At 49.6% G+C, this 22,236-nt stretch overlaps 1 protein-coding gene across 1 annotated transcript in view; it reads left to right on the plus strand.

Moving 5' to 3' along the window:
- Nucleotides 1-22,236, plus strand: part of LOC111161537 (zinc finger protein 536) — a 309,236-nt gene that overhangs the window by 157,096 nt on the left and 129,904 nt on the right. Inside the window, exon 4 of the mRNA XM_022525266.1 lies at nucleotides 10,957-12,531. Within this exon, the coding sequence (XP_022380974.1) occupies nucleotides 10,957-12,531 (1,575 nt within the window). The remainder of the gene's footprint in view (nucleotides 1-10,956; nucleotides 12,532-22,236) is intronic.

Below are 22,236 nucleotides of genomic sequence, written 5' to 3' on the forward strand. Positions count from 1 at the left end.
GTAGTCTCTGGACTGTGCTGGGTGGCATGGAGGGGACAAGGGCAGTGAGGAACATGGACCCTTCCCCGGGGAACCTGCGGTCCTTTTGGAAAGGCAACCTGTACACATGAGCCCATTGGAAGCCATGATATGACGACGGTTTCAGATGGGAGACTCTCTCCCCCAGAGCTCAGTGAGGGGTTCCTGAGTGTCTGCCTCAGGGCCTTTGCACTTCTCTGCCAGACAGGTGCATTGGCTTGTTCCTTCATTTTCAGAGTTTGGCAGAGTCCCCTTTTCAGTGAGGTCTTCCAGTGATCAGGCTCAGGATGAGGCAGCTCAGATATCTGGCCTTCTGAGATCATACCGATGTCCACTTTCTTCCCCAGGTTGGGTTGTGATGGTAGTTGGGGAAGTAGGGGGCACAGATGCCAGGAAGTGGGAGGCAATCCATTTCCTGGGGCACCCATTGTTGGGCTGTCTGCAGGAGTGTGGACACCTGGCCAGGTGTATCCTGTGTACTGTCCTTTTATTAGCTGTAGACCCAGGCCCCTGGGTCAAGCTTACCATGCGGCTGGTGGCTCACCACAGCAGAGTCTGCCCTCCTAGGCAGTGTGGGTTAGGAAAGAAAAGGCAGTGCCTCCCAACCAGGAGTTTTGCTGACCTCACGGGGCCTAACTCTCATCAGCTGGCCCATCGGCAATGGTAGACACTCTGCAGAATATTTCCAGTAAAGCTGGACCAAACCTGGCGGGAGTCCCACTGAACACGGGTAGATGCAAACGGATACCGCTTTTTGAAGTTTTAAAGCCTGATAAAGGTTATTTCCCCCCCAAATTTCCACTTCCTCTGCTTCACAAACTTCTGAGGTGTGTGACCATAGTCTTTGGAGACGCTGAGAGAAGCAAGACAGGGCTGTGGACAGAGGCATTCTGGAAACTTCCCGGAATAAGGGAGAAAATGACAGAAGCCATGGAAACATCACACCGCCAGCCCCCTCAGAAACAGCATTTGCTGTGTTTAAAAGGCAGAATGGTAACCAGATAAAGATCAATTTCCTTTTTATCAAAGAACAAAGAAGTTGGAAAATGCTTATACTCGTGCATTTGAATAGAGCAGAAAGTGTTACATGTTCTAAATCACCAAAATAAACATCCATTACGACAGTGTTGAAGTGTAGATTACACGAGCAATTAAAAATCAAAATCAAGCTATTTGTTAACGAACCAGGGGACCCTGGGCTCCGGTTGTGGGGGCGTCCTATGCCGCCTCGCCCCTTTCTCTTCGTGTTCTTGGATTCTGAAGCGACATGGCCAGCGGGCAGCCGCCTGTGAAACCGAATCCGTGTTTTCCAAAATACCATCTTCTGAAGTTTTTCCATAATGGACCCATACGAGCACATTTAAAAATCCAGTGTGTAATAAATATGTTTTAATTGGTTGGGAGATGAGGTGGTACATTCACTGTGTTTTCCTGTTCTGCTCCATCTTTATGAGCCGTCTCGATCATATAACAGCCACAGGTAAAAACCGCTTTCCTTTTTTAACTCCACTACACATTCACTCAATTACTGCCCTCCTCCTCCCGACACCTGTGTATTAGGGAGGTGCTGAGTAGATGCCCCATCAGGTTGCCTTGAACACCTAGGGGCTCGGGAGAGCCTGCGGGAGCTAGACCGTCTCTGCCGGCCCCTGAGCCACAGCCAGATCCATGTGGGCTGGACGGAGGCACACGGAGGACTCCGGGGCCTCACATCCCAGAGGCCACCCCACCCTGACTCTGGCTGGACAGATGCTGATTCCTGCCCACCCAGGGGAGGCTGAGCTGCTTTCCCATTTCTCACAGTCTCTGGGGCTAATTAAGATCCGATCACTGGATGTGTGTTATTGGTCTTCTGGTGTCCACGCCGGTGATTTGAATTCAGAGCCCGTCAGCGCAGGCTCAGAAAGGAAATGGTGTCAGGGCTCTCTAGAGAAATGGTATATATAATGTACAATATGTCCTATGTATATGTAATATATATTATAGATAATCAAATAATAGGTTATATATATGTATATATAAATATTTGGTTTTTTATATTTTTTAAAATAGTGTATACATATACACACACACATATATATATGTATGTATGTAAAGGGATTTATTGTAAAGCATTGGCTCAGTCAGTTATGGAAGCTGAGACATCCTAGGATTGGCATTCGGCAAGGCAAGCTGGCAGACCCAAGGGAGCCAGTGGGGAAAGTCCCAGTCCAAGGCCAAGTCCACAGGCAGGTGAAGGTGGCAGCCCCAGCTGGAAGACAGGCCGAGAGAGTGAATTCTCCCTTACTCAGCCTTCTGTTCTGTTGGGGCCTCCAATGGACTGGATGAGCTCCCCCCTGCCCCGCCCCATATACATACACGCTGGGGAGGGCAATCTGCTTTACTATCTGAATGGGCAGTCAGCCCATTCAGATAGCTCATCTCATTTGGAAACATCCTCCCAAACACACCCAGAGTAACGTGTGAACAAATGTCTGGGTGCACATGACCAGTAGACACAAAAAATCAACCATCATAGGTGTACAGCAGCAAGCATTTAATCCTAATGAGCTACAGGAGGCAGGGATGTCTCCTAGGTGGCCCCCGACCGAGGCTGGACAGTCGTTTCATAATAGGCTGCCTGAAAATGTACTTCCTTCTTTCCCTCCCTGCCCCCTCCTCCAGCTCCATCTCAGGGAGACCCCCAGAGCCCCGTGTGTCCAGTTTGCGTACAGGAGGTAGGCATGTGCTGATCAGTCGGTCTCTGAAAGGCTGGAGGGGGGTGTGTCCCCCACACGAGCCCCAGACGTGTGTCACCCCACCTGCTGGCCGCGTGACCCCAGGTTGGGTCCCCTCCGACGGCTCCCCTGTGTGTTGGCTTCCCTAGGAGGCTCCCTGTCATCTCCGGAATGACCATTGTAGAGAAATGTAATAAGGAACCTCACTCATGAAAACTTGGAGGCACGAAAGTTCAGGGACTAATTAAAAATAAATCTCATTAGTTTTTTTTCCCCCTCTCAAATTATGCGAGTGGTTTATTAATCTGGTTTTGATGTGTTACATGCATTGGTCCAGCCCGGAGTTGAGAACCTCTTTATGAAAATGGATTTGCGCAGGGAAGCCAGAGGTGGTTTTCAAGGGCTCTCGGCCGTGGGCAGGGTGGGCTGGTGGGCACGCCCAGCTCTGTTCACCCCCGCCGGGAGGGTGTCTCCTTGACGCGGACACTGGATGGGGCACCCTCATTGGCTCTTGAGTGCATGCTTACTCCCAGGCAAAGACCACCCTTATGTCCTGCAGGACCCTCCAAGGGATGTGTGCCCAGCTGGGGGCGGGGGCCGGGATCGTCCTGTCTCCTGACCGAGGCTGTGTCTACACAGTATGGTAGCTAACAGCGGGCCGTAGGAAAATGCGGCCAAAAGGGACAAGGTAATAAGAACAATAGTATTAACAGTGGCCAGCACTGTGCCGAGCCCTGCACGTGATTTCCCTCCTCAACCCTCACAGCAACCCGGTGACCAGGGGCCACCTAGAGATGGGAAGTGACCCACTCCAAGTCTCCTGGCATTGACCGCAGGTTACAATCCAGATTTGTCTCCTTATGGCTGTGCTGTATTGATTTTTTTTTTTTAACTTTTCTCGGTGGATTTTTGGGCCTGTTTTAGGGAATTAATGCAACATTTCTTTGACAGTGTGTGTCCACACCATAACCAGCGGGAGGAAAGGAAGTGACTTGTACCCACAAGGTGTATTGACGCAGCCTCCCGGCGATGTAAAAGGGAAGTACTGTACACCCCAGCTCCTCCTTTACCCCTAACTCAGACTGGCCTGCGGCCAGGCCTCCTTGACCCCACGTGCCTCAGTTTCCCCATCAGCACAGAGAGGTTAGGGAGGCAGTGAGGCAGGGAAGCGGCCACTGTGGCACCTGGAAGTGTGGAGGGTGGGATGGAATGACTTGCCGTGTCAGAAAACGATAAATGACCACTGCATGCCGATTTGGAAACCATCTTTCATCTTCAAAAGAACTTCCCAAGGGCCAGCTGGTCTCTAGATGTGGGTGGAAATGTGAGTTCAGTGGGCCTAACCCAGGTGCCTAACCCCTGATGTCCACATCCCTTACCTTTAATGCTTCTCTGTTTCCTCTCCTGGCTTAAGTTAACCAGGCTATTTTAAATGGTCATGAAAGGACACTGAATAAATATTCAAAAATGGATTGGCTAAAATGGGGGCTTTCGCCATTTTTTTTTTTTCTAAAAGGAGAGCATGTGTTGTTGTCATTAGTGGGGGACAGCCACCTGAATAATGACGGGGGGAAAAAAAAGATCTGCTTGCCCAAAAAATAATTCTTTTTTTCCCTCTTTTTGTTTTGAATTAAAATTCTACCTTTTTTATTTTCATTTCTAAGATGAACGAAAAGCCCATTTTACTCCTCCACAGTCCCCCAACCTTGCTGTTCCTACCTTAATGACATCCCAAACTTTTGTTGAAAATAATTGATTGAATTTAAATTTCCTTAAAAGTTTAAGAGGTAATGTTACAGTATAAATTTCCTACCAAACACTAAGTAGGGAAATATCCATTAGTGAAATTAACTACAGTTTCTAGGTAGCTAACAATGTGCCGTATACAGTAGGGCATGGCTAATGAACACTGCAGTGGGTGATATTTCATTATACAAATTAATGCTCACATTTTAATGGGAAAGTCACATAATGAATCTCGGCTTCAGTGACAGCAATTAGAGACACAGATTGTCCCCTTCTGGACAAGGCACTGTTTAGCAACGAGCAGCTGTGTGAAAAGTCTTCAGGTTTACAACATATATATGCTTTGGGGGAATTAGTGTACAATTTATATTAATGTACTGAAGCTCTGCTGAGAAGGCACCACCGTATTTATCTCTCCTGGTATTAACTAAGTAAAGACATGTAGAAAGACTAAATAAATATCAAATAGAGGATGCAAATACGGGGGAATATTCGGTTACTTGACTTAAAAGTTAAAACACTTTTAGAGATTTAGCACACACACATGTTAGAAGCGTGAAGCCCTCCTTAAGAGCTCCCCCAAGGGATTTCCGAGAAGAGTAGCGTGAGTCCGCCTGCTCTTTTCAGAGAGGTGCTCTTGGGGGTTCGCTCCATTCAAACGAGGGCCAAACTGACTTCCCCCGGAACGGTGAAGGTTCCTTGGGCTCGTCGAGTGCAATGTAGAGGCTCAGCATGATGAAAGACATGCTCATGTAAAAATAGGTACAATGAACTAATTAAACCCCTCGGTCATATGTTTCTAAAAATTTATGGTACAGAGACCGGGAGAAGTTATCAATGTTATCCCAAAGTTGAATATACATCTTGTGCCATGTGTCCATGGGTAGCAGCTTTAATGTGAGATGTTTCCAGTAATTCATTAGTCTGTTGGAATGATGAACTGATGATTTTTTTATTTCAGTAGGCCTTTTTGAGCAACCCTCTCTTTTCTAGAACTGTACCGTTTGTGCCCATATCTTACTCCTTTAAAATATTGCAAGAGGTTCCCCCAGAGAAGGCCACTGGTGTCCTCACCTGCTTTCCCCAGTAGGCGAATAGCTCAGTACTGGGCATCCCTTTCCCTGATCCAGTCTTCAAACGGGCTGCCCTGTGTGGACCTGGACTGTAGATGACAGTGCTGGGGCCCTTGGCGATGTTTGAGGTTTTGAAGCAGGTGCCACCATTGAGAAACCAAGATATTGCACATAGAAATCTGGGTATGGGGCTTTTCTTAGAAGATGTCAGAGGTCCTCATGTCCCCAGCTGCTTGATGTCGGTGGTGGTTGCCCTCTAGGACAGCCATCTACCCCTTACCTGCTGTTCTCCATGTCCCTGTGATCAGCCTGTCTCTGAAGACATCCCAGTGTCTGGTTCCAACCACAGGGAGATGAAAACACAGAGGATCCTGAACATCGTGAGGCGGCTGGGAAACTCATGACCCCCTACAAAGCTTGGGGCAGTCTCTGGGTAGATTTGGGCCAATATGTGGCCTAAGTGGCCTATCATTCATCTAGATGGAGCTGCTGGCAGGGTCTCGGTCTGCCTGTGCCACGGGGCTGTGTGGGGAATGCTGGGTGGTCCCTGACTCATTCCTTGCCAGAAGCCTGGGACTTCGTTCAAGTTTGCCCAGCACGCTGGGGTGGAAGCACGTGGCCAGTCACGGAGACCCGGACTACGAAGCCTCTCTAAGCACCGGGAGACCGGGCAGCTGTCGGTCACCAAACCTGAGAGAAGGGCTTGACCACCCTCAAAGCCTGCCAACGGCGCTGACGGGTTTCTCCCCACCTAGTCCAGGCTGGTGTTAGGGGTTTGCCACCCCCCCAGCACTCTGAAATGTGCCCTTGTAGGGAGTCCTGTCTGGGTGACCGCCAGGAGGTTTCCCGTGGACGGCGAGCCCCTCGGGCTGCCTGGGGTTGTCCAGGAGACGCCAGTCCCGGATGACTCCTTGCCAGGGTTTGCCTGGCCGGGAACATAGCCATGGGGGTGCTGGTTGTGGGCTGAACCCTCTGTCATCCCCTCTGCCCTCTCAGGGATGAAGCCCGGGAAGGTGAGGGATGGAGGGTTTCAAGGAGAGGGCCATAGTGGTTATCGTTTCAGGGTGATAAAGAAAATAATAGTGAGGATTTTGGTTTTTTTTAACATAAAAATCCAAAGGGGTGGATTTGTCCCCTAGAACTTTGCTCTGGAGCATTTCTCTGGGAATTGGGGTGCTAGGAAGCATCACCCAGACACAGCCTTAGGGAGCGAGGCAGGAGTTGGAACCATGCAGAGGGGTCCTTCCGTTGGTGTGAGCGGGAGGTAGAGAAAGGCCAGTGGAGGGCTTTCTAGAGCCTGTGTGTGTCATGTGCAGCCAAAATAACCCTTGAAAACTCACTAAATAGCCCTTCATCTAGCAGGACCTGGACGCTTGGAGACTCCGATGCTAAGAATGAGCTCTTCCTTTTTCTCAGTTATGGCCTGTTTTCCCTGAAACAGTGGAGGCCAAGGCCTGTTCCGAACTTCATTGTATTTTTTAAAGATTTATTTATTTGAGAGCGAGAGAGCTCAGGCGTGGGGTGGGAGGTGGGGCCGAGGGAGAGAAAAATCTCCAGCAGATTCCCCACTGAGCACACAGCCTGACACGGGGTTCGATCTCACAACCCTGTGATCAGGACCCTGAGATCACGACCTGAGCTGAAATCAGGAATCAGACGTTTAACCGACTGAGCCACCCAGACGCCCCTATTCTGAACTTTAAAAGAGCAGTGGGTTGAACCGAAGTTTATCTCCTTGTGCTGTGTGAGTTATGTATGTGAGGGGTGTGTGTGTGTGTGTGTGTGTGTGTGTGTGTGGTATGTATTTGTGCATGTGGTGTGCACGTGTGATGGGTGTGTGGTATGTGTGTATGTGTGTGTGATGTCTGCGGGGGTGTGTGTGTAGTGTGCGTGTGTGGTGTATGAGTGTGTGATATGTATGTATGTGAGTGTGTATGTATATGTATGTGTGTTGTGTGTATAGTGTGTGTGCATGTGTGATGTGTGTAGTGTGCATGTGTGATGTGTATGCGTGGTGTATGTGTGTACCATGTACACATGTGATCTATGAGTGTGTGGTGGGTGTGTGCCATGTGTGTCTGTGTATGATAATGTATATGTGTGGTGTGTGTGTGCATGTGTTGTATGTGAAGTGTGCACATGTGCTCTGTGAGTGTGTGTGGTGTGTGTGTGGTGTATGGTGTGTGTGTGTATGAATGCTGTGCACGTGTTGGATTGTGATGTATGTATGTGAGTGTGTATGTGTGTGAGCTCCACTTGCTTTAGCAACTCTATGATCTGTCTCCGCTGAAAGCAATGGGAACTGGGGCCTTATCTCTTTGGTTCCTCACTCAATTGCCCTCTCTACTTGGGGAGTAGAAGGTAATCATTCATTCAGTCAAAACATTGTGTGTTGGGGCACCTGGGGGTGCTCAGCTGGTTAAGGTCTGCCTTCAGCTCAGGTCAAGATCTCGGGGTCCTAGAATTGAGCTCTGTGTCAGGCTCCCTGTTCAGTGGGGAACCTGCTTCTCCCTCTCCTGTTATCCCTCCCCCTGCTCATGCTCTCTCTCTCTCTCTCAAATAAATAAATAAAATCTTTTCAAAGAAACCATTGTGTGTGAATGGATCCACACATTTCTGGGTGTGTGGGTGCACACATGGGTCTCTGACCCCATTCAGGAGACTTAGTTTTGCTCTTGAGGTGGGTTTTAGAGCTGACACGGGCCTTAGGGAGTACTAAGGCTTAAGGAGTACCACCATCCTACATTATAGGTTGAGGATGCAAAGGTCCCAAGGTAGGAATCCTGTGCCCTGGGCAGTGGAAAATCCCATGGGGGCTCTGGTCCCCAGTACAGACACTCCAAGCACTTCCTCGGGTCCAGAGCAGACCACCTTCCTTGCTAAGCCATCCCGCAGTGTCCACCCGGGGAGCCCCACAGTGCTTCTCCACCCAGGATCTGCAGAAGCCCAGATGGGGGCCTTTGAGAGACCCAAATCGCAGCCTTCATACCCGGCCAGTGAGCCCAGAATTTCTGGAGGTGGAGGTGGAACCAGGTATCAGCATGTTTTAAAGCTTCCCAGCAGTTTCACTTCGGCTTCTTCAAAATGTACTCTTTACCCCACATCAGAATCCCCAGGGACACTTCCCCCAGACCTGGAGGGTCAGAACCATGCTTGGGGTCCCATTAGTAATGTCTTAAAGTCTCCTGTTGATTCTAATGCACGGTCGAGTTTCAGAACAACTGCTCTGGTGCACGTTGCAAGTGTGTGTCCTTTGGAAATGGACATCCCTGGGCATCCCTGTGGTCCCCGCCCCTCACCCCACTGAGACCTGAAGGCAGAAGTCCATGCTCTCCCTCTGTAGCTCCTGCTAACGCATGCCTGTGCATTCTCGGCAAACCCTTTGCCAGATGCACTTTAATGACTTCCAGGTGCATTTCTGAAATGCAACCTGAGTCTCACCCAATACCTGCAGGCCTCACCTCTGCCAGGTCTCAGTGCAGGGCCTGCTAACCTGGGGAGGCAGGATTCTGAGTCCCTGGTTAGGCTCTCCTGTCACAACCCTGGCTACAACCCCCTCAGCTCCAGGACCTGCTCCTGCTCCCACTTGGCCACCGGACTTCCAGGTGAGCTCAGAAGAGCCTGTCCACAGCGCTCGTCCCACCAAGAGTTCCGTGGCCTCTGATGAGATGCTCAAAGAGCATGGCTGGGGTGAATCTGAGTCTAATACAGGGATTGACCCCAAGAAGTGAGAGAACGGTGTCCGAGGCCATAGATGCCTTTAGCTCAACAAGGCTAGAGTCTTCTGCTCGATCCATGTCATTGGTCTAGCCAGAGACAGTTGGGATCTTTCCCTTTAGAGAAATACATTCCCAGCTTGCCGGAGTGAGGCGCACAGAGCCACCATTTTGGAGAGGCAGACGTGGCTTCTCCAAATGTGGAGATGACGCAGAGTCCCCTGCTCAGAACCTGGGCTGGTGGGCTTCTTATTTACGGTACCCAGGAATCCTTCTCCCCTCCTCTTAACTCTGTTACCCTCAAATTCCCTGTGCCTTGGAGACTCCACTGGGGCCCGGTAAAACGTCTTTGGGATGCACCGATCACTGATGATTTGCTGTTGCTTTTTACATCAGTCTGGTTTACACTAGCAATGGTGGAAGGGCTGGGGGGACACTGAGTTTCCTGGGAGGAGTGATTGTGGCTATCGACAGGGCACCACCGGGAATCGGCTAACGGATGGCCACAGCCCCATTTCTTCCAGGGAGCTTTTCGGTTCCAAAGTCTAGAAAAGACCCCGGATTGCAAACAAATTCCTGGAATATATTTAAATCCACATCTGTTTTATTCTCCTCCCCTTCCTCTAGCCCACAACGCGGGCAGGTCCCGGCTGTCCATTATGGTAGCTTTTCCATGGTGGCAAGAACAATAGAAGTTGGGTGTTGAATTTAAATAAATATTTAATTCATGAAAATGATCTTATATGTTTTAAAACACTCTTTAAAGCTATTTTTATTCTCTAGAAAGCGCTTATTATAGGTAAATTACACATTTTACTACCGGAGCGTTAGGTTTGCCATTAGTACAAATTTAAGGCACTACAAAGACCAGTAGATAATGTTAATTTCAAATACAGAAACTAACTATATTTTGTACCTTTTTATTACTCATTTTCTTTTAAGTTTTATTGACTGCTTTTTATCTTAACTATATGTCTTTACATGCCGCAATCATAATGCACGGTAATGGTATTAATATTTTATGGAATCGGTATTTATAGTTCTTTATTTAGAAACAATGCAGTAGGTCTGCAGATATCTGAGCTCGTCTGGAATGGCGCCCTCCAAATAATGATAAATTACTTGTGCAGTATGCCATTTGCTAATTATATCCATGATTTACTGCAGAGCGAGACTTAAATCATTCATTTCAGTCTTGCGTAACAGTGCCATAAAATTTTTAGGTTTAAAAATGGTTTCCATGTGTATAATTTAAACAAATTTTAGAGCTATTGTATACACAAAATATTGCAACCACCCATTTGTTACATACTTTGTCTTTTTAAACTTCTACTTTTAATGATCACTGTGGTTGAAATTATTATGCTTAATTTTCATAATCATAGCTTTTAAATCTACAGCCGTTTTCACATGTTAGATAAAGAAAAAGATAGCTAATTGTGTGTAGATAGTATGTCATTCCTGAATAGTCCCAAATGGTACAAAATCATTAAAAAAGCTTAAGACTACGAATTATTCTTCTATTAAAAAACAGTTGTTCTCTAACTAATTATTAGTTTGAGCTGCTTTGTTTCCAAGAACAAATGTTGATCCTTCTAGCCTTGTTCGGCACACCAAAATGAGATAAACACTTTTCTCTCTCTCTCTCTCTCTCTCTCTCTCTCTCCTTATACCGAACTCTTGCAGGTGAGAAACCTTACAAATGTCCCCACTGTGACTATGCGGGCACCCAGTCAGCGTCCCTAAAATACCACTTAGAGCGGCACCACCGGGAGCGGCAGAACGGAGCTGGGCCCCTGTCTGGACAGCCCCCAAACCAAGACCACAGGGACGAGCTGTCCAACAAAGCCGCTTTGTTTATCAGGCCAGACATCCTGAGGGGGGCCTTCAAGGGTCTCCCTGGAATCGACTTCAGAGGTGGCCCTGCTTCCCAGCAGTGGACAGCAGGCGTGCTCTCGTCCACAGATCACGCGGGGCAGGCCTCCGGCATGACTTCCGAGGCCCCTTCGGACACACTGAAAGGCACCGACCTTCCTTCCAAAAGCGCCCACTTCTCCGAAATCGGAAGAGCTTACCAGAGTATTGTGAGCAACGGTGTGAATTTCCAGGGGTCCTTGCAAGCTTTCATGGACAGCTTTGTCCTAAGCTCCTTGAAGAAGGAGAAGGACATGAAGGACAAAGGCCCGTCTGACCCTCCGTCCATGAAGGTGCACGGGCCGGACGGCGGGGAGGACAGAGCTGGCGCAAAGGCGGTCCCTAGGAAGTCGGAGAAATCCCAGTACGAGCCTCTGGACTTGTCGGTGCGGCCGGACGCCGCGTCGCTGCCGGGCTCGTCGGTGACCGTGCAAGACAGCATCGCGTGGCATGGCTGCTTGTTCTGCGCGTTCACGACCTCATCTGTGGAGCTCATGGCCCTTCACCTGCAGGCCAACCACCTGGGCAAGGCAAAGCGCAAAGACAGCGCCGTCGGGGTGACGGTCAACTGCAAAGACCAGGCCCGGGAGGCGGGCAAGGTGGCCCTGCTACCCTCGGCGCAGTCGAACAAAGAGACGGCACTCTCTGGCCTGATCGGGCCTCCAGAGGCCGCTTCAGAAAAGACGGCCCCGGGGCCGGGCAAGGAGACTCTGGGGGAGCCCAAGAGCGGCACGTGGCCTGGCCTGGTGGACCCCGCGTTTTGCAACTTCCCATCAGACTTCTACAAGCAGTTTGGCGTCTACCCGGGCCTGCTGGGCTCGGGCGCCTCCAGCTCCTGCCCGGCCCAGGAGCCCGACGGGAAGGCCCACGCGGAGGATGACGCCCCGATCCTGATCCCCGAGACCGCCAGCAAGAACGCTACCGATGACCTCTCCGACATTGCCTCCTCGGAGGACATGGACTCCTCCAAGGGAGAGAACAACGACGAAGACGATCTGGAGACGGAGCCAGAGATGATGAGCAAACCCCAGTCCGCCCTCGGCAAGGACGGCGGCGGTGGCGACGGTGGCGACAGCCTGCTGCCCGCGGGCGCCCCTCAGCCCATCCAGGGACTAGTCTCGCCGGTGCCCCCGGCGCCCGAGAAGCAGTGGCACGGCCCGGGCCTGCTTCCAGCCCAGGACCCCTCGGCGGGCCTGCCCAAGCCGGAGCGGGGCCCCCCGGGCCTGGAGAAGCCAATGAACATGCTGTCGGTCCTCAGGGCCTACAGTTCTGATGGCTTAGCAGCCTTTAACGGACTTGCGAGTAGCACAGCAAATTCTGGATGTATCAAGAGGCCAGACTTGTGTGGTAAGTTTTAGAATCCTCTTCCTTCAGTTCATTTCCCAAAACATCAGTGCTGAATTGTGCATTTTTATAAAAAATGAGGTAGACTCCTCCGTTAGCACATTTCGAACTAACCATGAAAACACCCCAGCGATGCTGTAACGTGCAGTGTAGACAATCACGAGAGTCGATTTCCTTCGGAAGTTCTAGCACGCCCGCTTTTGCGTTCGGGTTCCCACCCCGGTGACCCGAAATGCCTGTACGGAAAGCGCGGAGGGGGGGTTGGGATCTCACAGTGCGAACTGTTCCTGTTTTTAATCTCTAACTCAAGGGGGAGAATATTTTTAAAAACAAAACCAGAAAGACACGGTAACTTGCAAACCCTTCAGTATTTTTAACTTCTGCGTAAGACGGCGAAAGACAGTTGCTTCCTGCTTTGCTAAGCCAAACCTGCTTCCTTAAGCTTTTCTTTGTATCGACTTAGAGGGTACGAAAAATCATATCACACTAACCACACTATAGAAATAAAGTGATCCTCTCTCCAACCAGGGAGATTGTTTTGGGGTGTTTGTGACTTATCTTTAGACATTCCAAACAGCAGTTACCGTGACGTTGGCCTTCTCTGATCGCCTTCTGTCCCTCTGTATCTTCACCTATCTGTCCGTTGTTCTGACGAGAAATGTGCATTGTGAAAGCCCTGGCTAGCAGGGTTGTGATCCCACGTGTCTTGGACTTATGCCTGCCTGATCCTGTTAGCAAATTGGCACTTCTTTACCTCCTTCAACAATATGGTTACCCCAAAGTCATTCCAGATCTTAAAACGTAATAATAAATGTGAAGCCTAGAATTGGATCAAATGAACGCTGGGGTGGGCAGGGACGATCGAAGACATTCTCTCGGCACCCAGATACTTGTATCAGAAAGCCTTTCTCCGAATAGAAGCCTGGTGTATTATTATTGCCAGCCCCTAGATGTCCCCCCTGGAGATAAACGATCGTGGGACCTTTCCACGTTTAATCTATAAATGGATGTCTGTGACTTGACTGCACCTGTTGAAGAAAGGAAAGGAGAGAAGGAAGAAAGGAAGGGAGGGAGTAGTGATGGAGGGAAGGATGGGAGGAAGGGAGAGAAGGAAAATGGAAGGGGGTTATTTCTTAAGCTCTGAATTCTGATGTTGCTTTGAGCACAGAGCAGAATTCAGGAAGCTGGGCTTGGTTCATAATTTAAATTGGTATATTTCTTTTCCCCTCTCCTTCCCTAATTCGCTAAGAACTGGATCAAGTAGTCAGAAATATATTTTTTTTGAATTGTCAAAAATCACTAAATGGATTTCTGACAGCTCAAAAAAATATTGACAGTTCCTTATGCTGAATGATTCACAAGGCCCCGTTAACCAGCACCCAGCTCTATTTTTACCCACATACAATTCGTTACTTTTGAAGCAGTTAAAAACAGTGTTTAAAAGAAGGAGAAAGGAGTTTTATGTCAGTCCAGTGTTTTCCCCCTTTTCTTCCTGGAGGAACAGTGTGTAAGTCTTTTTTTTTTTTTAATTTCATTGTTGTTTTAAGTTTGTGACTTTTCTTCTCTTATTGTTATTTGGGGATTGTTTTAAAGTCTATTTTCAGTTCTTTCAAATACCTGTGTGGGACCACAGTTCCTGCCAGGAATCCATGCATCAGAAAAGATCAAAACCTGGCATGTTCCTAAGCTCATTCTTATTGAAATGAGCTCATATTACCCCTATTAATTTTCCCATCTTCCTATCAATGCCGAAGGAAGGCTTGCCTGCTTTGGAGGAGCTTGCACTGGTGTCCTTCAGCACACGTGAAGGTGGAGGGGAAGGCAGCATCAGGGAGCCTGTTCCAGTGAGCCTGGTCCTCTGAACCGCAGCCCTGAGACCTGTCTCTCTCCCTCCCAAAAGAGCAGCTCACTGCTCTCCCCTGACAGCTCTGGGGTATATGTAAAAAAACTTTGCTTAGTTAACCTTTCAGCCATTGGGCAACAGGTCCTGGGTACGTGTTGTGGCCCCTCGCTGGAAAGGGGAATGAGGACCCTCAGTCCAACCAAGCAAAAACCAGGCATCAGGGTCCAGGCCCTCCTACTCAGGGTCCAAGTCAGGGCCCAGGCCCTCCTGCTCTCCTTTGCACTCGTGGGAAGACGCCCAAACAGATTCTGGCCATAAACTGCCTATTTTTAGTGAGCACATGTTCTGCCTTTCATTTGGACCTCATTCCTTCTGTATCCTCTTGCTTCAGCTTGGGAGCAGGCAAGGGAGGCCTTTCCCTGGCTCTTGAGCTTGCTTTGGGTGGGGCAAAGGCTCCATCCTCTTGCCTCTGGGACTAGCCTGACCCCGTGCAGTGTTCACTCCTCCACTCCCATACGTGGCCTGCCATAATCAAAACCCTCTTCTTATATTCTTACCGGCTGCTCTGTGTCCTGGGGCCCAGGAAGGCCAGGCATATTCATTCTTCCTAAGATGTCTGGGAGGGTGGGGGCTGAAATCCCACTGGGCTCAGAATGGGCATTTGGGGCTTTTTTTCTCCCAGTCCAGCTTACTGTCTTTCTACCATTGCCAGAAGCACAAATGATAGCTGATCACTTCAAACCGCCCTTGGCTTGACTTTGCAAGATTGGAAATGATATTGGCACAAGGAATCAAATATTCCTGATTTTGTTTCCTTCTTCTCCGCTCCATGCAAAGTGGATGTGGATTTCCGAACGGAAGCACCAGCTTGATATCTGGTTTCCTCCAGAAGCTGGGTTTGGCCAAACCAAAGAATTATTCTGGTATTTCTCATCTCAGGAGAGTTTGGGGTCTGATTTTGTCTACTTAGCAAACCCAAATCCCCACTTTGATGGTCCTAGAAACAATCTTGTAGGAGGAGCCAATGTCCGTCTGTTTCTATTCTCATGGGGCATAAAAGTGTTTGAAGAAGCATCAGTATAAAAAATCTTGTTCGGATCACACAGACTCCCCACAGAGCGCAGCAGCAGCTCTGACCCAGGCTAGTGAGTCGGAGGAGGTGGTGTGTAACTCTGAAATCTGTGGGTGATACTCCTGTTGTGGCCCTACTTCCAGGCCCTGCTTCCCTAATTCTGCATACCTGCTTCTTAACTGTTCAAACTTTGGTCTTAACGTTCCTCGGCATCCTGGATCTGGGGTCCTTGGCCAGTGAGACCTGCCCATTCCTAGCCAGTGCGTTTCAAAGAGAGAGTTGAAAAAAGGGGCCACCCCAGTCCATTGAGCAGGAGAGCCTTGTCGCACGTGCCAATGTACAGAGCCCGTCGGTGAACTTTCTAAAAGGTCCTTCTGTAGACAGTAGAACATTCGCCTCCCAGAAATGTGTCACAGAAGATCCCAAGGAGGAGTCATCTTGAATTAAGCTGGAGGACATACACTGTTGCTTCTAGAGTGGGTCAGATCCCACTAGGGGCCCGATTTCATCTGGCGAAATCCCACTCCAGTTAAAGCTTCCCTTTCTTGAGGTATCTTTTAGACTCCAGGCATAGCCCGCAATTTCTTTATCCTACTGAAGAACATGACATACAAGGTCACTGAGTGCCATTAAAGAACTTGGATGTGCCCTCGGGTTTGTTGGAATAGATTTGACCTTGGTCCTGTAATGGGACAGGAGCTACATGAGTATTTAATTAGAGAGTAAGGGCAGATCGGAGCAGCGCTCACAGCCACTGATAGGACAAGGCAGACAATCGCCTTGTCCAGTCTGAGAAACTTTGATGAACTTGTGGGTCAGCCAGTGGCTTGGAGGTCAGAGAGCATGGGAGGCACGGGTGTCTGCGTGCCCCAGACAGCACAAAGGCCAGTCTGCACAGCACCTGGAGGGCTGGCTCCAGAGCATGGCAAGGGTACAGAGCATGTCTCACCCCACTTGGTGGATTTGGAAAGCAACCAGATCACCCTTACTCTTTGCCTTTCAAACCTGGGACAGATGGCCGGGGGTCATTGTGTGTTGTCTTGCAAGCAGAGTTTGCCCTGTGTCTTTTGGTGAGCCCAGGCATAAGGCTGACGGGAAGCGTTAAAGAAAAAGGCAGTGAGAAGGGCATGACCTTCTTTGCTGTTCGATGCTCTGGAATGATCGGCATGCAGGGAAACCAGGCTGAGCCAGGAGACGCCACCAGCATGCCTATCATGGCCATGAGCCCTCACACAGTAGCTTCTGGACCGAGGCAGCCCCCAGGCCCCAGGGGAAGCTAGTGGGAGGCACAGCCATTAGCAACAAAGGTCCTAGTAGTCCCCATTTATTATTCTCAGGTAACTGGGAAACTGGCTTCCCTAACCCAAATTATGCCTGAGACTACGGGTTCCTTGGGCTTCCATAGCAATGAGAGAATTAGAACCCCTCCTTTAAAAAAAGAACACAGGGTCCATTGAAACCTCTTCACCTCATCTATTCTAAGACGTCTGATCAAATGAACCAGGACATCCAAGTGGAACGCTCTTAAAATGCGACTTCTGTCCTCCAAAAACCGCACTGATTTCCAGCATAGACAGTCTGAAAATATTCACCCTTGACCGGCTACACAGTCTAAAGCAGGGGTTGACAACTATTTTCTTCAAGGGCCAGAGAGGAAATAAGCTAGGATTGCAGGCTGTGTGGTCTTGGTCACAGCCACTGGACCCTGTCCCACAACGTCGGAAGAGCCATAAATAATAATTAAACAAATAGGTGTGGCTGTGTTCCAATAAAACTTTATTTAGTAAAGCAGGCGATGGGCTGGATTGGGCCCACATGTCAGCCTGCCTGGGCTGTCGCCGGTTCCAGTGTAAAGAAGGGTATGCTTTTTTCTGTGTCATCCCTAGAGGGGATACGTGGGATCCTGTGTGCTGTGGCATCACCGGCCAGGGAGATGGTGCCGGGAAGGGCCGGGACTGCAAAACCAGAGACACAAGAGACTTTCCCAGGAAAGGGGGCTTCTAGACCCAGATGGCCCCTTGTGCCTGTTCTTGGAAGGCCACCTCTCTGTCTTCCGCACTTCAGACTTGCAGGAGAAGATGCCTCCACAGCTCATGGCAATTCCAGAGTCCCCCCAGTCACGGCCAGAGTAGGCAGAGGAGGAAGAGGCAGGAGCTCTGTCTTGGCTCAGAGGTGAGCGTGCCCTCTGGGAGCCTCAGTTTTCTCACTGGTGGGCAGAAGTGAAAGGATGAACAGACGATGGATGTAAAGGAGCTTGGATAAATGGTTCTCGGTTGAGTCCGTGTTTTATAGTGGAAGTGAATGTCCGTGTAGGGTTGTTGGAAGGGAATGGTGCCAATGTCCAGATGACCTTTTTAAAAGATGTATTTATTTATTTGAGAGAGAGACAGAGAGTGAGCATAGAGGGGAGGGACAGAGGGAGAGGGAGAGAGAAACTCAAGCAGACCCCATGCTGAGTATGGACACCCCCCCCCCCAATGCAGGGCTTGATCCCACGACCCTAAGATCACAACCCTCACCAAAAGAAACCGAGAGTCAGACACCTAACCCACGGAGCCACCCAGACGTCCCAAGGCCCAGGTGACTTTTGGTTGCAGTGGTCCCTTTGGCACTAAGCAAGTACCAACCTTACTTTCCGTCAAGGTTTTAGAGCATGTTTTACTTCCTCATGTCTGCCATGATAGGTTATGGATGGCTTTTCTTGGTATGTGGGAAATTCAGCTTTCAAGGCAGTTCTGGGGACTTTGTGATGACATCTGTCATAGGGGTCCTACCATTTCTGTCTCTACCCAATTCTCTGCCTTCTGGGTAGAAGGCAAGTGTTTCAGGTAGGAAGTAAGTCCCTCCTGCTCGGTGTTTGACCAAAAATGGCTAAAGGCTGTGGTTGGTCAGTTAGGGAAGTCCAAGGGGGCCTTGGCTGGAGTGTGTGGAAACAGCATGGGACTCCCCATGTGTGTGTGAGGACACCCACGCGCAGGCTGCTGGTGCACAGCCCAGGGCATCTGGCACATTTTTGGTCTTGTGGATGATTCTAAGATTGAAGGGGTGGACAGCAGCCAGCAGGTTCTAATGAAGGAAGGAGGTTAAGTTAGGAAAATGGCACAGGAAGGGAACCACAAAACCTAAACCCACCACATGTACGGGAGCCCACGTTCAGTCAACGCCAAGGAGGGCGGTTAGCCTGGAAGACCCAGGGCATGTCTATGGTAGAGCCTTGTTGCCTCTGGAGCTGCCGTGCTTTATTGAAAGCCCGATGTGTAATCATTTCTCCTTCTTGTCTTCTTTATGAGCTGGTCCTTGGAGGGACTGGCTTGCAGAGGCTGTGATTGAAGCACAATTTTGTATTCCTTTTCTTTGCCAGACCTTATCATTGGTAGATTGTTCTTTGACTTCCAGAGTCCAGCCTGGTTCCAATAACAGTGTGTGTCTAGGGATCTGATGTTAGAGCCTAGCTGGGAGGACCATTTGGCTTGTGCTAGAGGCCAAGGGCAGATCCTTTAAGTTAATACAGATCACCAGCCCATCCTGCCAGCCCTGCTCCCGCTGGCTGCTTCACAGCCCGCCACAGAGCTCGTCCCTTTGACCCTGCTGGGACAAAGCAGAGGGGCCATCTCCTGGGATCTCCCAAAGGAACCATCTTTGGGCAGGGACGGGCTGTCCTCTCGTCCAGAGCCTTCCTGTGGACCCTGTGTTGATGAAGAGGCAGCCTCTCCCAACTCTTTGGGCATTCTCCTCCTCCTCCCCTTCCCTCTTTTTAAATTAAATGGGAATGCCACTGACGTGATGTCGTTCGCACTGCAGGATGACAGAACTGTTGTGTGAATACCATTGTATTTGCCAAATGGTCCACTCGTCATTTCAGAACAAACAAATGGATGGTGTCTGTAAGTCGGCAAACACTGGTGACATTTAGCCTTGTTTATGTTCCTTTCCTTTTGCTGCATATTTTTGGCTCCAAAAGCTACTGTCTGAATCGACAGTGCCTCGGAAGCAGGAGAAAAGTCTGGTAGCTTTCACTTCAGTTTCTACGTGCATTTTCTTTTTGGATTGCTCAATACCTCCCGCCCAGGACCAAGCCTGGGTGAGAGAAGACGGCAGTCGAGCTCTTTGGTTAAAAAACAAAACAAAAATTAAAAAACCCAAAAAACAAACAAACAAACAAAAAAACGTGCAGAGACACAGACATACACACACACATTTTTTCACCCAAGTAATGACTTAAGACCGGGAGGGAGGAAGAGAAAGCTGAGAGAGCAGAGGGTTGTCGGAACAGATACCCACATCCCTAGGGACGTGCAAAGTCTCTGTTCCGTGAGGCCGTCGCCGTGTGGCGTAGCGACAGTGTGACCCCCTCGCTGTCTCGCGCCGAGGGCAGGGATCCCTGGCTTCCGCCCCCCTCCGGCTGCCGACTCACAGGGATGGTCGGCGCCTATAGCCTTGTAGCTACAGGCCACATCTTAGCTACAGAAGGAATCCGGTTCTTTCTTTTTTATATTCAGATGTTGTGTGCAAAGCCCAGGTTTCAAATAAGTAGTAATTATCTCCTATTACTTAGCGCTGATCAACAGCACCTCTATGCCTAATTGCCAACCTGCTCTAATCACGTAGACTACTCTTGCTTTAGCCAGAGACGGAAGGACCAAATTTTATAAATACTGCTTTATTGTCATTACTCCATTAAACAATTAGGGAGTGCGGCCCTGTCCTTGCTTTCAAAGGCCTCTCGCCTCCATGGTTTCTGGATTATTTAACGAATCTGCACATTTTCTTGCAGGTAAGTGACACCCCCTGTTCTAGTCGGTCTAGCTGGACTTGCCCTTGTCTGTTCGTGCTCCTCGGTGGCTCTCTGCAGCTTGTTAATCGTGTAAAGTCAAGAGAAGAATGTATACACATATGTGCGTTGAATAACTAATGACTATTGGCAAAGGTAGGCCAATGCACGCCACACCGACCTACAGTGTATCTAGGAGAGAATCAGGGAGGCTAAAAATATTGCCCCATATGTTCCTCTATTAGTCATGGATCGCGAAGGCTTAGTAACTTGAATGAGCGAGGAAATTCCCTCAAAGTCCCGAATCCTGAGTGACAGATGCTGGTGCACTGAAGGTCCCTTCACCTGTGAACAATCTGACGGGGCAGGGTGGGGTCTGCTACACCAGCTCGCCAAGCTTCTCGAGGCGGGTCCTGTTGGCATTACTGCTTGTGTCCGAATTGTCCTGCATTTTGTAACACTTTAGAAGAATACAGAGAAGTGCGGTCGTTATCTTTCTCCATAGTATTTAAGCAGTCCTATTGCTAGTTTAACATGTGTCAGGCCTTCCTATTAACCGGGAACGGAGGACAGTAACGTTCCAGTGAACGGCGACTGGGCACGCACAACTTCAGACGTGGAGATGGAAAGCAAAACATGCGGAGCCTGGTGCTGGGTTATCGTGTGCTTTGGACTAGAGTATTGTGGAAGTAATGAGAAGATTATATTAAGGTGTTCCTGGTAATGAAGGCATGTAAGTTCTAATAATTGTAGCTTTCTGAATACGTGTCGAACTCTATCTATAAGTGTGCTGTATGCTGAGTTACAAGTTAGGTCATTTATGAATGGAATGTAAAACAATACTAAAAATGCTTCAATAACTTATCTTGGTATTGCTAATAAAAATAAAGCTGTGAAACATTAGTACACTTTCGAGTCATTATGTGAATTCCTTCCCCAACTCCCGCTCCCCCCATCATCATCCTCCCCCGAGCTGTCCTCCCTGTTGGAAGCCTCAGGAGGACATTCAGAGAATACTAGGGGGCTGCCCACCCCATACCCCCCCCAACCCTGGGCTCTTTGCTGGGTAGTTAGTTGCGTTTTTCTGCCCACCTTGAGACGGCCCTCACAAGTACCAACTCCTAAGCGTGCCAGTGTCCAGGCACGTCCTGGTCTGGGGCAGGAGCCACGGTGGGTGGGCCAGAGCTGGGGGGACACATGGGCAAGTCTCTGTACCAGTGACTCCGGGCACCGAGCTCCCACAACTGCTTCCAGGCCCCGTGCGTAGGGGGAACTGAGGCAGGCTGCCATCCCCTGTCCCGGGTGTGGAAGAGCCCGCCCATGCCCGGCCTCTGTGCAGCAAACCGACATTTTCTTTACATCCCGCGAAGGGTAGATTTCGATGGGAATGTCCCCGGAATCATCGTAGTTGGGAGATTTTTGTCAGTGGAGATTTTTTTGCTTGCGCCTCTGTTTGCTGTCGCAGGCTTTGACCGGGCCCGTGCCACCCCCCCACTGCCCGGTGGGAGGGGCGGGGTACAGGAAGGATTGAATTTGCTTCCCCGTTTTTGTTGCTTAGTTTTTGTTTTGTTTTGTCCGTGATGGACCTCAGACCCCCACCACTTCTGCAGTGCCTCTAAGCCTCGCTGCTGTTTGGGAAACTTCTGAATTCCGTTCGTGACCCAGCTCCCTGTTCAGTGGGTCCTGTGGGGGGGAAAGGTGTTATCATCATATGACAGAATCCCCATAGTCCCGAATAAATCAAGTGTCCCCCGTGGGAGGGGACAGAAGCCCAGGATTGTCCCCCTGAACAACCCTGGCCTTCGCAACAGGACAATCGTAACACCTTGACCGCTGGGGACATTCCCTTCCAGGAGGTCTCCTGCAAACTGTTCAAATCATCTCCCCACCCAAAGGCCATAGTACAGTCTCTCATTTAGGAGAAGAGGAGAGGAGAGAGGGGAGAGATTCTGAGTCTTTGGATCCATGACGAAAGCCCACAGGAAAACCATAGATCTCGAAGAAGTTTGGCAGCTCCCTGTG

The sequence above is a fragment of the Enhydra lutris genome, unplaced genomic scaffold, assembly GCF_002288905.1.
Source record: "Enhydra lutris kenyoni isolate GAN:26980312 unplaced genomic scaffold, ASM228890v2 scaffoldscaffold85, whole genome shotgun sequence".
Lineage (NCBI taxonomy): Eukaryota > Metazoa > Chordata > Mammalia > Carnivora > Mustelidae > Enhydra > Enhydra lutris.